This window comes from Mycetomoellerius zeteki, unplaced genomic scaffold, assembly GCF_001594055.1.
Source record: "Mycetomoellerius zeteki isolate Tzet28-1 unplaced genomic scaffold, Tzet1.0 scaffold62, whole genome shotgun sequence".
Taxonomy (NCBI): domain Eukaryota; kingdom Metazoa; phylum Arthropoda; class Insecta; order Hymenoptera; family Formicidae; genus Mycetomoellerius; species Mycetomoellerius zeteki.
Window position 1 is genome coordinate 1,785,174 of NW_017257632.1, and position 14,679 is coordinate 1,799,852.

At 34.7% G+C, this 14,679-nt stretch overlaps 2 protein-coding genes across 5 annotated transcripts in view; one reads left to right on the forward strand and one right to left on the reverse strand.

Moving 5' to 3' along the window:
• BRWD3 (bromodomain and WD repeat-containing protein) overlaps positions 1-9,368 on the forward strand; it is a 10,487-nt gene extending 1,119 nt beyond the window's left edge. The window contains exons 5-22 of one of the 3 annotated variants that reach the window (XM_018457166.1): positions 1,125-1,275; positions 1,403-1,501; positions 1,633-1,970; positions 2,073-2,227; positions 2,341-2,658; positions 2,768-3,185; positions 3,262-3,487; positions 3,666-3,996; positions 4,181-4,373; positions 4,502-4,747; positions 4,822-5,046; positions 5,175-5,553; positions 5,727-6,126; positions 6,218-6,439; positions 6,523-6,703; positions 6,772-6,940; positions 7,009-7,122; positions 7,564-9,368. In XM_018457166.1, coding sequence (XP_018312668.1) covers positions 1,125-1,275; positions 1,403-1,501; positions 1,633-1,970; positions 2,073-2,227; positions 2,341-2,658; positions 2,768-3,185; positions 3,262-3,487; positions 3,666-3,996; positions 4,181-4,373; positions 4,502-4,747; positions 4,822-5,046; positions 5,175-5,553; positions 5,727-6,126; positions 6,218-6,439; positions 6,523-6,703; positions 6,772-6,940; positions 7,009-7,122; positions 7,564-8,540 — 5,142 coding nt within the window. In that variant the 3' untranslated portion in view covers positions 8,541-9,368. The remainder of the gene's footprint in view (positions 1-1,124; positions 1,276-1,402; positions 1,502-1,632; positions 1,971-2,072; positions 2,228-2,340; positions 2,659-2,767; positions 3,186-3,261; positions 3,488-3,665; positions 3,997-4,180; positions 4,374-4,501; positions 4,748-4,821; positions 5,047-5,174; positions 5,554-5,726; positions 6,127-6,217; positions 6,440-6,522; positions 6,704-6,771; positions 6,941-7,008; positions 7,123-7,563) is intronic. The other 2 variants (XM_018457168.1, XM_018457167.1) reach the window with 2 other exon arrangements.
• A 2,274-nt stretch (positions 9,369-11,642) lies between these two features.
• epsilonCOP (coatomer subunit epsilon) lies at positions 11,643-14,518 on the reverse strand. Of its 2 annotated transcripts, XM_018457170.1 has the most exons (4): positions 14,464-14,518; positions 13,901-14,195; positions 12,864-13,352; positions 11,643-12,757 (listed from the first exon to the last, which is right to left on the reverse strand). In XM_018457170.1, exons 2-4 carry the CDS (start codon positions 14,009-14,011, stop codon positions 12,449-12,451), a joined length of 909 nt encoding a protein of 302 aa, XP_018312672.1. In that variant the 5' UTR covers positions 14,012-14,195; positions 14,464-14,518; the 3' UTR covers positions 11,643-12,448. The 2 variants fall into 2 exon arrangements, with proteins under 2 accessions (XP_018312672.1, XP_018312673.1); XM_018457171.1 differs by lacking the exon at positions 14,464-14,518 and having other exon boundaries at positions 13,901-14,207.
• Positions 14,519-14,679: the final 161 nt, after the last annotated feature.

The window sequence follows — 14,679 nt, forward strand, 5'->3', positions numbered from 1 at the left end:
CCCGCAGCTTATTTTCGGAGTACAGTCTCGTGTGCGACGAGTGAGCCGCGCTGATTGGCTGGAGTGTCCGTGCACGAGTATCAATTGGCCCGACGATTGGGAACTACTTGATCGTTTGAATTTTTCGCGCGATGTTATTATCAGTCAGATAGTTCTAATTGATTTAACTAGTAATTAGAGAATATTAATTTTCGATTTTGTGCGGTACTATTTTTTTATTACAGGTAATTATTTTTGATTGATTAACGAGATAAGAAAACGGTTCGAATGATTATAAATCACATAATTAAACAAGGAGCTATGAGCCAGTTAAGTTACTTTAATGATACGATTTGACTCGTAGTTCTTTGTTTAATTATTTGATTCTTGATTAATTCTTGAGTATACATTTGGTATAAAGGATTCAGAACCATATAATGTTCAAATCAATGCACATGCTTTTGATTATTAAAACTGACTATTCACAGTCCGTTCTTATTTTAAGACCGTCTGAAATATTGTTTTAAAATCTTAATACTGCTCTGTGATTGTCTTATAATATTTCAAAACTATACTTAAGATGGTTTTAAATGTAAGAACCAATTATATGTATGTGTGAATATCAATTTAATTTGTACTTTCTGCGAATATTCTATATTTTTTAACATCTTGAAATAAACATAAATAAGTATCTTTAATCCTGCTGGTCTATTTGATCCAAACTGTATTTTATTTTCTTATTAATATTTTATTTAAAAACTTTTTTTCTAATATATTTGCAGATTTTACCCGTTAATGTAATATCCTTTTTGTGTGAATTTTTTTTTATTTTTTTATTAGAGCTTTTTAGTCTTATTAATCTAATCGACATGATTGTATAACAAATTTGAACAGACTATATAAATTGAAGGAGGGGGCTAATATGGAGCCAACGCCGTAAGTGGTGCACAAAAACTTAATTTATAAATAATTATTTAGATGGTATATAAAAATATAAATTTCGAACAGACTGGCAGAGTTAAATAAATATCTTGTGACATAATAGTCGATATATATATTATACTTTATAGATATTTACCAAATTTTTTTATATCTAATATTTGTGGATTATTTTATAGCTACTAATTAAGAGACAATCTTTTTAGGAGAAGAAATATCCTCACATTGGGTCAAATTACTTGTTGCAAATATGTGCCAGAATAGGACCAGTGTTGGAAAAAGAAGTGCCACCATGCATTCGTGGAGTGATATCGCTTCTGGGAGCAGGCAGGCAATCCTTGCTGCGTACCTACGAAGGTATAAAATCACAAAAGTTAATATCAAATATATTTATTAAAATTAATATTTTCTTGCATAATAAATATTCACTTCTGCCGGATATGTATATTTTACATATGACATTTGTAAAATTCTGTTTCTGCAGATTCTACGCGTTATACATACAGCATTTTCGATTATTCCGGAAGATTCGGTGGAAAACCTTTTCTGGAATTGGCCGGTAGCTTATCAGTGCCTAATATAGGTAAGAAAGCTTGAGAGTACAGTTGTTTATAAAAGATATGTTTGTCATGTGCATTCTTGAACAGTAGTCTTTTTCTTTCTATATAAAATATCTGTGTATAATTTTATCGTGCATATCTTTTTGCCCAATAGTACATGTACTTCAGGGACGTGAGAATTCTGGCCCTTTGAGTCGAACGCAAGCTATACCGACAAGGTTTTACAGCAAAATGAAATTATACCGGCATACGTTGGGCCATTTATCTGCGGTGTACTGTGTGCTGTTTGATCGCACTGGTACATACATCATAACAGGAGCAGACGATTTACTCGTCAAAGTCTGGAGTTCCATCGATGGACGTTTGCTCTCTACTTTCAGAGGGGCGTCCGCGGAAATAATGGACATTGCAGTGAATTTCGATAATACTTTGTTAGCAGCGGGAAGTTTAGATCGAATAATACGAGTCTGGTGTTTCCAATCAATGTCACCTGTGAGTGCACCACAGCATATGGATATGCATATACATATAATAGAATTACTTTTGTATGTATACGCAAATCATGTTTTACTCATAAATTATATTTTTCTCAAGGTGGCAGTTTTAACTGGGCATTCAGGCATGATTACGTCCATCAATTTTTGTCCAATAGTATGTAATGACGTTTACTATTTAGTTTCTACCAGTACTGACGGATCTGTAGCCTTTTGGTCCCATACAAAGAAATCGAACGAGAGAGCAGTATTTCAGTAAGTTTAATTTATCAGTTATATAATTGTTTACGTTATCCTTGTGTAATATTATTTTCAACTTGTATAAACATTTATATATATAACAATCATGTTGTTTTTAATTGTTATAGTACAAAGCCTATTCAATACCATGAAAAAATGAGGCCCGGCCAAGCACAAATGATTTGTGCCTCCTTTAGTCCCGGGGGCGCATTTATGGCAGCTGGCTCCGCAGATCATAACGTAAGAGTTTATGCAATGTTAGGGGATGAAGGACCACGCAGAGTCCTCGAGATCGAGGCGCATTCCGACACAGTCGATAGTATTCAATGGGCGCACAGCGGCTTAAAATTCATTTCTGGTTCTAAAGATGGTACTGCAAACGTATGGCATTTCGAGCAACAGCAATGGGTACATAAACAGCTGCTCATGACAGCAAAGCTCCCTGGGTGTGCATTTATTTCATTTCGTTCCTGATAAAGATTTCATTTTAAAAGATTTTATACATTTAGTACAGTGTTATTGAAAAAGACTTTATTTTTCCTTTTTTTTTTACAGAGAACCAGAAATGGAAGATGATACGAACAAAAAGGCGAGAGTAACCATGGTTTGTTGGGACGTAAGCGATGAATTTGTTATAACGGCAGTGAACGATTACACCTTGAAGGTGTGGGGTGCAAAATCAGGTGAACTGATGAAGGTTTTGCGAGGACACAAAGACGAGGTTTTCGTATTGGAATCGCATCCAATAGATCCTCGAATGATTCTCAGTGCTGGTCATGACGGACAACTTATTATTTGGGACGTATTAAATACAGAACCGATGGTGTGTTTCCAAAATTTTGTCGAAGGACAGGGGAATTGTGCCGTTTTTGATGCGAAATGGTCTCCTGATGGCACAAAGCTCGCTGCGACAGATTCTAATGGACATCTTTTGATGTATGGATTTGGATGTGGAGTAGAGAAACTAAAAATCGTAAGTTTCCATTTACATTATTTCATCTTGTATCACAGCATTTCCAAGTTATTTTAATTTTTTACATTGTTTTTAGGTACCAAAAGAATTATTTTTCCATACGGATTATCGACCTTTGATAAGAGATGGAAATAATTATGTTCTTGATGAGCAAACACAAACGGCGCCGCATTTAATGCCGCCGCCATTTTTAGTAGATGTAGACGGGAATCCATATCCGCCAGCATTGCAACGATTAGTACCAGGAAGAGAAAATTGTAGAGGCGAGCAATTGGTACCAAATATTGCAGTTGGTGCAGGCGGTAAGATGACAATTTATATACAAGATGATGTAAAATAATTACTATTCTTAAAAAGTTCTAATAATTGAATAATCTTCAATATAACAAAAAAAATTACATTTTTTAAATAATTATTTTTCTCTTTTTGTATTTGGGATTTTACTTAAGTAAATTAGAATGACAAATTTCTATTAAATAGGCATGCAAGAGGTTATAGAAGGTCTTCCAGAACAAGAGCCAAGATCGAACATTGATCGATTGATTGAGGCTCTTGCTCAGAGACAAAATATCAATGCCGATGGAGAAGCCGCCGGTGCTGGTGATGATAGGGAAAATAATGTCGCGGAACAATCAATCCGTCAAATAGCAAGTCCTCGCGGTAGTAGAGCTGGTTTGAGGAGAGAGGGCAATGTTGAAGGTGTTCGGCAAAGCAGTGGTAATTGGCAAAGAGATAATACTACTCCATGGAACAAGCCTATGCTTGCGCGTCCCATGAATCCAGCTGTAAAAGAGACTCAGTTTAAAATGACGTAAATATTACATGGATTTTTTAAACTAATATAAGATAAATGACATTAGAACGGCAATTACTTTAAATGAATTCATTAATTTTTTATTCGTAATACAGACAATAGTGTGTTGAATGTGATACTAATATTGATGTTAAAGAAGAACATGTTCCATTAATTCACATTTTGTATGTTGTTTATAAAGTCAAGCAATGGCTGATATGGAGTTAGATAGTTGGCGGCGGGAAATGCGACGGCGACCACAGCCTACCTCGAGCACTGCCACTAATCAAGGCAATATAGGAAATAAACTTATAAATCGCAAGCGTAATAGAACTACTAGGCACGGTTATAGAACTAGAGCAACGCGCGATGAAGAAGAAGATGATGAATATGAGGTACCTCACGGTAGCCTTATTTGACTGATAAATATTTATCATGTTTGTTATGTTGTAACGATGAATAGAAGATTCTACGGATTTACGCGTGATGTGACTAAGCGTTGTGATACTTTGTGTTTTTACAGAATTTTGATAACGCTGGCACGTCAGCGAGTTCAGCCAGTAGCAATAGCAACGATTCCACCGCTCACGAGGAGGATATGTGCTCCGATAGCACTACAGAATCCAGTACTGAATATTCTGATTGGATTGCGGATCATGGACTGAATTTGGAGCCTCCCAAACGCAGTAAACGGAAACCTGTGAAAAAACGATCTGTCACACCCCCAAGTGAGACGGACAGAAGACGCAGTAGGCGTCCTAAAAAAAAAGTATTGTTTATAGATGTCACAATTCTTACGTTATTTTAATTTGACATTTTCTAAACTCTATCATCTTCATGCAGCAGGGAATACAAATAGCTAATGGTATTCGTGAAGTTCCTGAAGTTTATCGACCTTCAGAATGGCTTACCGAAGTAATACCAAGGAAAGCTCCTTATTATCCGCAGATGGGCGACGAAATAGTATATTTCAGACAAGGTCATAAATTCTATTTAGATGCAATTAGGAATAAAAAGATTTATGAGCTTAGTCCGCGGTGCGAGCCATGGACCAAGATAAATATTAGGGTATGTTTACTTTATTCTAGGGGTTAAGGTTTTTAATTATATGGGATCAGAATTATTTTCTGTTGAAATCTTTAATGCTGAAGAGACATATGTAAAAACATATACTAATCAGAAATTTTATATTCTAGGCACAAGAGTTTGTAAAAGTAGTGGGTATTAAGTATGAAATACGACCGCCTCGTTTGTGCTGTTTGAAATTAGCGTTGATGGATGAAGGTGGTCGGCTTACTGGACAGAATTTTACTATCAAGTACCATGATATGGCCGATGTGTTAGATTTTCTAGTGTTGCGTCAAACCTTCGATATGGCGTTGGCGCGAAGTTGGTCCGAGGGAGATAAATTTCGTTGTATGATCGACGATGGTTGGTGGATGGGACAGATTGTTGGAATGGAGCCGTTAGATGAAGAGTTTTCAGAATCGCTCTTTATGTGCTTCCGCGTCAGATGGGATAATGGGGAATATGAACGAATGAGTCCTTGGGATCTTGAGCCTGTTGACGAAGATAGTAAGTCCGTTTAATTCGATCATTACAGTTGTTTAATTTTAAATTAATTAAAAGAGTGAGTGAAACAATCGTAAAAGATAACTTTGATATGACGTATATTTCAGTATGACTTTCTGTTGAAATTTGAACTTAAACTCTCTAATTATGCTGTTATGCACTAATTGTTCGTTTAGGAATCCCCATAGAAATCGGTGGCGCCGTTCCCGTCTTGCCGGAAGAGAGACAAGCGATACTATATCAACCTCACGCAGAGGAATGGCCGATGGGTGACAGAGAAGCAACATGTCGCCGAATTATACGAGGCTTGGATCAAGTAATGAGTCTTGCAATTGCAGAACCATTTGTGGTACCAGTGGATCTCAGTCTTTATCCAACTTACGCTTATATTGTTGAATATCCAATCGATTTGTCGACTATAAAGGCTCGTTTTGAAAATCATTTCTACAGAAGAGTTACGTCGGCACAATTTGATGTTAGATATTTAGCAACGAACGCTGAGCAATTCAACGAACCGCACAGTCATATAGTGAAAAAGGCGAGAATAGTCACAGACTTGTGTCTGCGTATAATAAAGTAAGATATATATTATTCTGTTGTACAAAAGTTGCATTTGTAGAATCTTTGTGTATACTTGTACGTTATTTAAATAACATTTCTTACGTAGGGAAACTACTGATGTGGATGTTCCGGCAGTATACCATCAGTTAAATGATACATACCACTCCTCCGAGTCGGAAGAGATAGACGTAACTGACAGACCCTCAACCAGCAAAGTAAGGTCTAAGAGAAAATGTTCACTTTTGCAGGAGATTTCCAAAGATTGGAAGCTAGCATGTCGCCAATTGTTGGAAACTTTGTGGCAGTGCGAAGATTCAATACCTTTTAGGTATGTCAAGAAGAAATTTAAGTTTTCAAAGCATTCTTTTTTGTATCTAAAAGAATATGTGACTGACACTGATTGTTTCTTAGGGAACCGGTAGACAGATTAGAACATACAGATTATCATCAAATAATAGACACACCGATGGATTTGCGTACTGTCAAAGAAGATTTATTAGGCGGCAATTACGACACACCAGCGGAATTTGCGAAGGATATGAGATTGATATTTTCAAATAGTAGGAATTATAATACCAACAAACGTTCCAAGGTAAGTTGATATAATATCTGCTTTGTTCATAATTCCGCATTTCTTTAAACATTCGACTATTTATCCAGATATATTCGATGACAATAAGACTTTCGGCCATGTTTGAGGAGCATATGCGTAGGATACTTACAAATTGGAAATCAGCACATAAACTATCTGAAACTAAGAAAACGAAACCAAAAGGAAAGAAGAAGCAAAAGAAGAAGAAAAAGAAAACCAATTTAAGTAATGGAACTGGTAAATACTTATTATTTATTATTGATTTGTGTAAACATATGCGATAAAATACAAATTTTATTGTGCAGGACCTTCGAAATCAAAATCTACTCGTAGCGACGATATAGACAGTGAGGACGATTACGACGACGAGGAGTCGGGTAAAGAGCAGAAAAAGAAAAATTTTGACATATCTGCACCTGGTACGCGCGTGTACCTCCTTTTCCAAATCATTTTCCATTATCACTTTCATACATATATGACAGAAGGAATTTGTCAGATTTTGAGAATACTTTTAAATAATACTTTTGAATATACTTTTCAAATGTTTTCAGTAAAAATTATTTTGTGATTTGTATTTTGAATTTAAAAAAAAGCTATATTTTGATAAGAGACTAAAAATTAAAAAACGATACATTAATTAACTTATACTAACTGTATTCATGTTGTATTAGATAAAAAAATCTAGCAAATTCTCCATGAGAGATACCCCTATACAGTCCATAATTTTCCAATTAAGTAATCTCAATTGAGATGTTTTATCAATACTGATTGCAGCCTATTACATCTTTATAATTTTGATCACCCCTGAGCCAGTTTTTTTGTAATCAAATTATTAACTTATTCTTTATTTTACTTTCTAGGACCATCACGGATGACAAACGGTCACACGAAACGGTCTAATTCCGGACCGTCCCGACCAAGGCTGAAAATGCGAATCTGTCGGTCGACCGTATCGAAAAAACTGAAGGATAGTGATAGTGACATTAGTGACTCTGAAGTAACAACGGACACTGATAGCAGTAACAGTGCCCCAGTCCGAAGAACTAGAGCGAGAACAGCGATGCCCAGTGTTAGTGCTGATACCGATTCTGGAGACGATTACACGCCTGGCGGTCGTAGCAAGCAGGTTCGCAAAAATCGTGGCAAAAATATTAAGAACGGTAAGCAATCCAAATCTAAAGTGAAATTGAACGTTGTTGCGAACGATGACGACGACGATGACGACGAGGAGTACATTGTGGAGAGTAAGACGATCGAAGACGAACTTGCGCCGGAATTTTCAGAAGAGAGCGAAGAGGAAAAGATCATCAAAAGAGACACTAGGTCACGAAAGTTAGTATCTGAGAACTTGCAGAACGTCCAAAAATGTACTGCTGATAATGGAAAAGACGATAATAGCGACAGCGAGAGCGAAGATGACAATGATGAAGAAGAACAGGAGGAACCAGAAGAGGAGGAAGAAGAAGAGGAAGAGGAGCAGCCGAAATTACAACATAAAACTAATAGTCAAGACTCGGAAGATAGTGATTATTCTGACAAAAAATTCAGATCGTCGCGCTCGAGCCGTCGAAAACCGCGCAGTTCTATGGAGTCAGAAGACACGAGGCAACATTATGGCAGCAGCAGACGATCCTCGGCTCGGAAGCGTCCTTGTTACAATGAGGATAGCGACGACAGTACCACATTACCGGTGAGAAACCGGCGTAAAATCAAGCGTCGCTCGTACGCCGAGGATAGCGATGAGAGCATGCCGGAGCCTGGCATTAGTATAAGTAGTCGAGGTCGTATACGTAAAATGACGCCGCGCGCTCGCGCTTACCTTTTAGAATCGCCCTAACGGCATCTCTAGATAAAAATTACATTAAAGGATTGGTAAGGTTTTTAAAGACTGTAGTGTGTGCTGCGTATTGAAAACTCAGATTATCGCCCGAAGAAACTGTCCAAAGATGGAGTTTTCAATCAGTCTTCTTGATCTTGAAGTTATCTCGACGCTTGCTCCGTCGGCGCTATTTTCCATAATGCATGGAATTGCGATACAAGATGAATCTCCGACAGAGACACTGATGTAGTCTTAGGAGATAACGCAGTGGAAATTGGAGCGATATACTTTATTTGTAGTTTTTTTTTCTTCTGCGTTCTTGATTAAGATGTTTACTTGTATAAAATATTACAATTGTCGTAGAGCGAACCGTATCGGACGCTTCTACTGAGTACTTCTATTTTTATGAAATAGCTTGAAGAAAGTGTTTTTTTTGTTTTTGTATTGATCTATACTGTCGATTTGAACAATGCATTGGCTCCATGGTACAAACAGAAACAGTGTGAACAAATACATGATATTTTGATCACTACCGTTTTATTTGCAGGTTCAACCGAATTAAATAACGATAGACAAATCTATATAAAGTTCCACTTATTCTAAAGAAGATTATATCAAAAATTCTATATATAATCGTGTTGTTGTACAGGTATAATGATTATCTTGTTAATCATCTTGAAAGTGTAGAAACAGTACAGTCTTCGCGAAGAAATGTAAGTCTTATACGATTGCTTCCATTGATTTCAAAAGTTAGTTGGCAAATGAAATTTTAGTGCTATGACTAGAAAAAGGAAAATCGTATTATTTTATAAAACAGTTTTCAGTCTCATTAAAGCAACAAAGGTTGAACAATGCACTTGTGAAATTTATCAAGTTATCGTTTTAATAGTTCTTCATATTATCATTGTAATGATTATTCAGAATTGAGAGTTGTGCTCAAGTTGGGATTCTTTATTTCCTCACTGCAGTGATATTGAATTAGAAAAAAATTTTCAATTCTCTCATGAATAAATTAAATAAATAACTATAAATAGCTACAAATAGCTACAATTCTTTATAATTAAAAATAGCTATAAATAGCTATACAACTATCTGTTCCGTCATTTTCGTTGGAAGTATAAAACATCATTCGAGAAGAGAAAAAACCTACTTTAAAAGCCTTTTTAATTATACTTTATGTATTTTTAATAATTTTGATTTTTATTTAATAAAATTTTGATGTAACAAACAATTCAAGATTTCTCTTGATATCGTAATTTAAAAGAGCTGCAATGAGACAATTAAGAGTCTGTGCAAATTTCTAAACATGTTCCATTGTAAGAACATGAATCAGTATTTATTTTATCTACGAAAAATTTCCAAGAAAAAAACATAATGTAATTAAACGTGAATGTGTACATTGCCCGAGAAAAAGATCTATGTACTTTGTTATACACAATGGTTACCTCCTTAGACAGCGGACTTGTAATTTGCGTTTTTAAGTTGTATTAAATAACGTGACATGTGCGATAGCGACAACGGTTTGTTGTTAGCATACGAAGAGAATTGATTTTATTTCCTTGAATGTGATGAACAATATTTGGGAGTACAACAAGGCATCTTTATTATTTTCTACTCTTCTTTTTTTCCTTTTTCTTCCTCCTTTTCTCTTTGCGAATCCTGCCAGCGCTATTTTTGTTTTTCACTTAAGTTTACCGCACATCACGTGTAGAAAAGTGAGTCCGCGTGCGTGTAAATATATATTGTATCCATTCGAGAATAATTTTTATTTCTTCTTAATATTGATGTTGCATAAGATGAATTGTGTATATTATGATCTGTAGTTTGCGCGTGAAATAACGATTTTTTACATAGAATTTGTACATCTGTTACGGATTTAAGAAAGTCATGCAATTTTAGAATTTTTCACGAAGGCAGATAGAGATGTTTTTCAGGTTTATATGACGCGAATTTGAATGGATCACGCATTACATATAGTTGTATAAATAATGATACAGAAGACAGAATGTCGTCAGCAGCTAACATCGTTTATCAGGATATATACACAAACATCAGAAGTCTTGACTGTCTCGAGCCATTGTGATATTAGTTTAAGAATATTAAATATATGATAATGTAAATTATCAATAATTAGGATTATAATGGATATTTTTTTAATGACCTACATAAGAGTCATATCACATATAGATTCGATAATGCATCTAGCCTTGGATTAATATTAATTTAACGATGTTAATTTTGGTCTCACTCTATTAATAATACAATAACTGATATACTTCACATGATGGACATCCAGGAATATAATTTCATGTATATACTCCGTCAAAGATGCAGGACGTATACAGGACTTAATATGAAATAATTGTTTTATGTACAGTTTGACACACTTATCCTGTTGTGAAATCAGCGTGCTCTGTTATATACAATACGATTTTTTGAAACCCACCGCCACCAATAAAAAGATTAAATTATTTTATATATGTCTACTTGTGGATTATTTATGCCATTAATCTTGAAAATTTTATAAGAAGCGTTAGTCTTTTTTTATGCCTAAATTCTAAACAGAATCGTAAGACTCGTAACATATTCTCGTAACACTTGTAAGAACTTTATACGGTATCTTTATAGATAGCTTTTTGCTAGCCGTAAGATTCGTTAGATATTTACGAATAATCGAATATCTTGCGATATATATACGCATAAAATTATAGAACATCTATCTTAAGTTCTTATATATCATATGAGAGCAAATTATGAGCCTTATAATTTTACTTAGAATTGATCCATTAATTTTGAAATTTTTTAAAATTCCATGTCCCCTTCAAATTTATTTTTTAATTTTAACTTACGAATCGCTCTCAAAATTAATGACTTACGTTAAAATTTCAAACGTAAAATTATTTGCATTACATATTTGATGAATTCTAAATCAAGCTTTAAAAACTTTATTTGCACGTATGAGATGAATTTAAAGATCTGTTATAAAAAATTAAGGGGAAGATTGACTGAGCTAGGTTTTATACAAGTATACAATTTACGGATGTAAGACTTTATTTTTATAAGTTTTTATTATAATAAGTTATTTTTATAATAAAGATATTTACAAACATTAAGGGGCAATTTGTGGAAATTAAAAAAGACATTTCTCGGCTTTTGCATATTCATAATGTGTGTACGAAATATTTTATTTTAATATTTCGCCTATCTATTACATCTAAATTGGCAATATGAATATTGTATGAAGAGATGCTTACATGCAAAATGGTCTATAATTTCGATAATAATTTATAATTTTATAAAATGGCAGCCATATTTTCATGATTATGTAGTGAAAGTGTAACATTAGGATAAAATGGATAGCGACTTTTCCAGTCACATACATCTCGGTTTTTGCAATTTCGAACGTTTCCATTATCCATACAATTTTGCTATACCTATCTATTTTTTGCTAGCATATATATTTAGTTTAATATAAAAACAAAATGTCTCAATACTGCAGAGCAATATGTTCACCTACGAATGAAATGTCTCTATTTCGGAAAATTGCGCGTTTTCTATCTCGCGAGAGATACCTAGAAGGTTGGAACATCCCAATATATGATATTACATAACATCCTAGAACTGTATTTTCGAAAGCCTAAGAGTTAATATTATATGGACAGGCTTCGAATCACTCTCAACAAAAATAAAACAATTAAAAAATGTATATTTTTTAATAATTAAAGATTTGAATTGCACCGTAAGATATTGGAGATATATCTGAACATTTCAGCTTCAGAGAAGAAAAGTTTTCCAAGAAGAGAGAAGAAGCTTTACTCATTGGACACCTTCAATAAAGTCAACTTATTATTCCACGCTTGGGTCCATTCGTAGTCAATACTTGATCGATTTTATCCCACGGAATGCCATAATCTGCTGAGGGGTACTCAGGCGGAAGCTGAATACTGTTCTTTAAGCCTATGGAATTCGATTTCCTTCTGCAAGTACTCCTTGACGAAAGGATGTTCTAAATGAGAATCTTTCAACTGACTTAAATAACGATTCGCCACTTCAGGCGGTTTGCCCATATGCTGCGAGAGCACAATCATATTGATTAATGTATCTGGATTATTACTATCTTTATCGAGAGCTTCTTGCAAAGCCATTTCTGCCTCTTCATACTTCGCTTGTCCAATGAAGCAAGTGGCCTGACCATTCAGCAACATACTTGTACTAGAATGCTTGTCAATCATTTCCTAAAATAGTTTACAATTGAATAATTTTAGATAAAGCATATATAATTTCAAATATAAAATATTCGCATTATAATTCCCAAAGAATCGATAGTTCGTCTTCCCTCACCTGAAAGATGTAATAAGCATCTTGCAGCTTGTCACCACCGCTGCTAATGTTAATCCATGCCTGAGCAAGCTGAGTTAAGGTATCGTCGTCATCCTTCTCCTGCATCGCCTTCAGTTCTTTGCGAGCCAGATCCAGACGATCCATCTTGAGATATATCTGTAATGTTAGCGCCATGCACTCCAGATTGTCGGAGGCGCATATTACTCGGTGAGCTGCCTCCAGATTCTTCTCGTGATAGTAAATGGTCGCGGCCACAATCAGCAGAATATGGTTATCATAATTTACATTCTTGGTTTCTTTATCCAATTCGGCCACTATAGCCTCTCGGTGATGTGGATTGGCGAAATAGTCAGCTAAGGTCTTTAGTGGCTGCAATTCTGGTGGGGACGAAATGTCAATCTCGTCTAGCACCACACGAAACTTCCTTTGCGCTATGTATGCGCGATAAAGGAAGACATTACGTTCCATAATCACTTCTGGAACGGATGTCTGTAACAGAAATGAAATTTATAATATTTGTATAATATTTGTATAATTGCGAAATAATCCAGACAACACGCCTTGTCTAGAAAAACTCTTCGTAATGTCTTTTAGATATCTTTTAAACATGCATTTTGTCTAGCAAAGTTTATTTTGTAAATTAGACAATACATTATTAAAACATGGTATGAAAGATATATTATAAAATTATCATACTTTTGTATGTAGATTCATATTTGCCAGATTGTGCAAAGACTTGCTTAAAAAGAGTACTTGTCTGAATATGTATCTGGAATTTTAATATTTTGACAGTGGCATTACCAAGTCGAAGTTCTATTTAATTTTTAATATAATAATAAAATAGAATACAACATGAAAGGTTGTGTAACATATATCATTTTGAATTTGGAAAAGTTATATCAGAAAAACATCAATGAGACGAAAGAGCATTTGTTAGAATGGTGATGACAGCCGCCCACGTTTGGGAATTTAAACGAAGCATGCAGCGCGTGGCATCACGTCTGCAAGATGTCACAGTCGGAATGGGATAACTTTACCTTGATCTTCTGCGCCTCGTTGATGCATTGCTGATAATTGCCGATGTAGAAATTATTTTTCACGTTGAACAGATCGTTAAAGTCCTGCTGACGTGCCATCTTGTCGCTCATTGTCGCCCCGTGAGTTCCGATATAGGCTATGTTCCAACACAAACTGCTAGTATTGGGACTGGAACTTTAAGAGTGCTGGCACTGCTGGCAGTACTGAAAGACTATCCTTATTCTACAATTGTTATCACGTTATCAGCGCACAGCGAATAGCATCTAGTAACATCATAAACGTTATTACAGATCCCTGAAACAATTATACAAACATCATAATTAACTAAATAATGTAAATTACATAATATACATTTAATTTATCATTATTTATGTTATAGAATATGATTTTACTGGAGCGACTTCGATTAAATTAAATAACTTAATTTATAAATTAGTTAATAATTAATAATTAAATCAGGAAAATTTCTCATTGTCCTTGTGATCTAACCCCCTTTTGCAATATATTAAATTAAAAAAATAATAATTTTATCTTATGTTAACAAAATAATAAGAACATTTACTTGTCAATTTAAATCGCAGATTAAAGTTTAGTCTAATTCCTATTTTCACTCTTCTATCATGTTGAGTGTTAAGTCTCATCTACAATAGTTACACAGTCTGTGGGTGATATTTCATTTGTGCGTTTTTGTCGTACGACAAATTTTTCAAGCCTGTTGATTGGCTATGAAATAGAGAGATCCGAGGACCTCTCTGTTCTATACACATTTGTCGTACGA

Excerpts from the sequence above, each read along its gene's own strand:
- epsilonCOP (XM_018457170.1), bottom strand. The coding sequence starts at position 14,011 with ATGAGCGACAAGATGGCACGTCAGCAGGACTTTAACGATCTGTTCAAC. Across the intron at positions 13,353-13,900 it reads ACGAGGCGCAGAAGATCAAG|ACATCCGTTCCAGAAGTGAT; the intron begins GTAAAGTTATCC and ends TTTCTGTTACAG. Across the intron at positions 12,758-12,863 it reads ATGCTTATTACATCTTTCAG|GAAATGATTGACAAGCATTC; the intron begins GTGAGGGAAGAC and ends AAACTATTTTAG.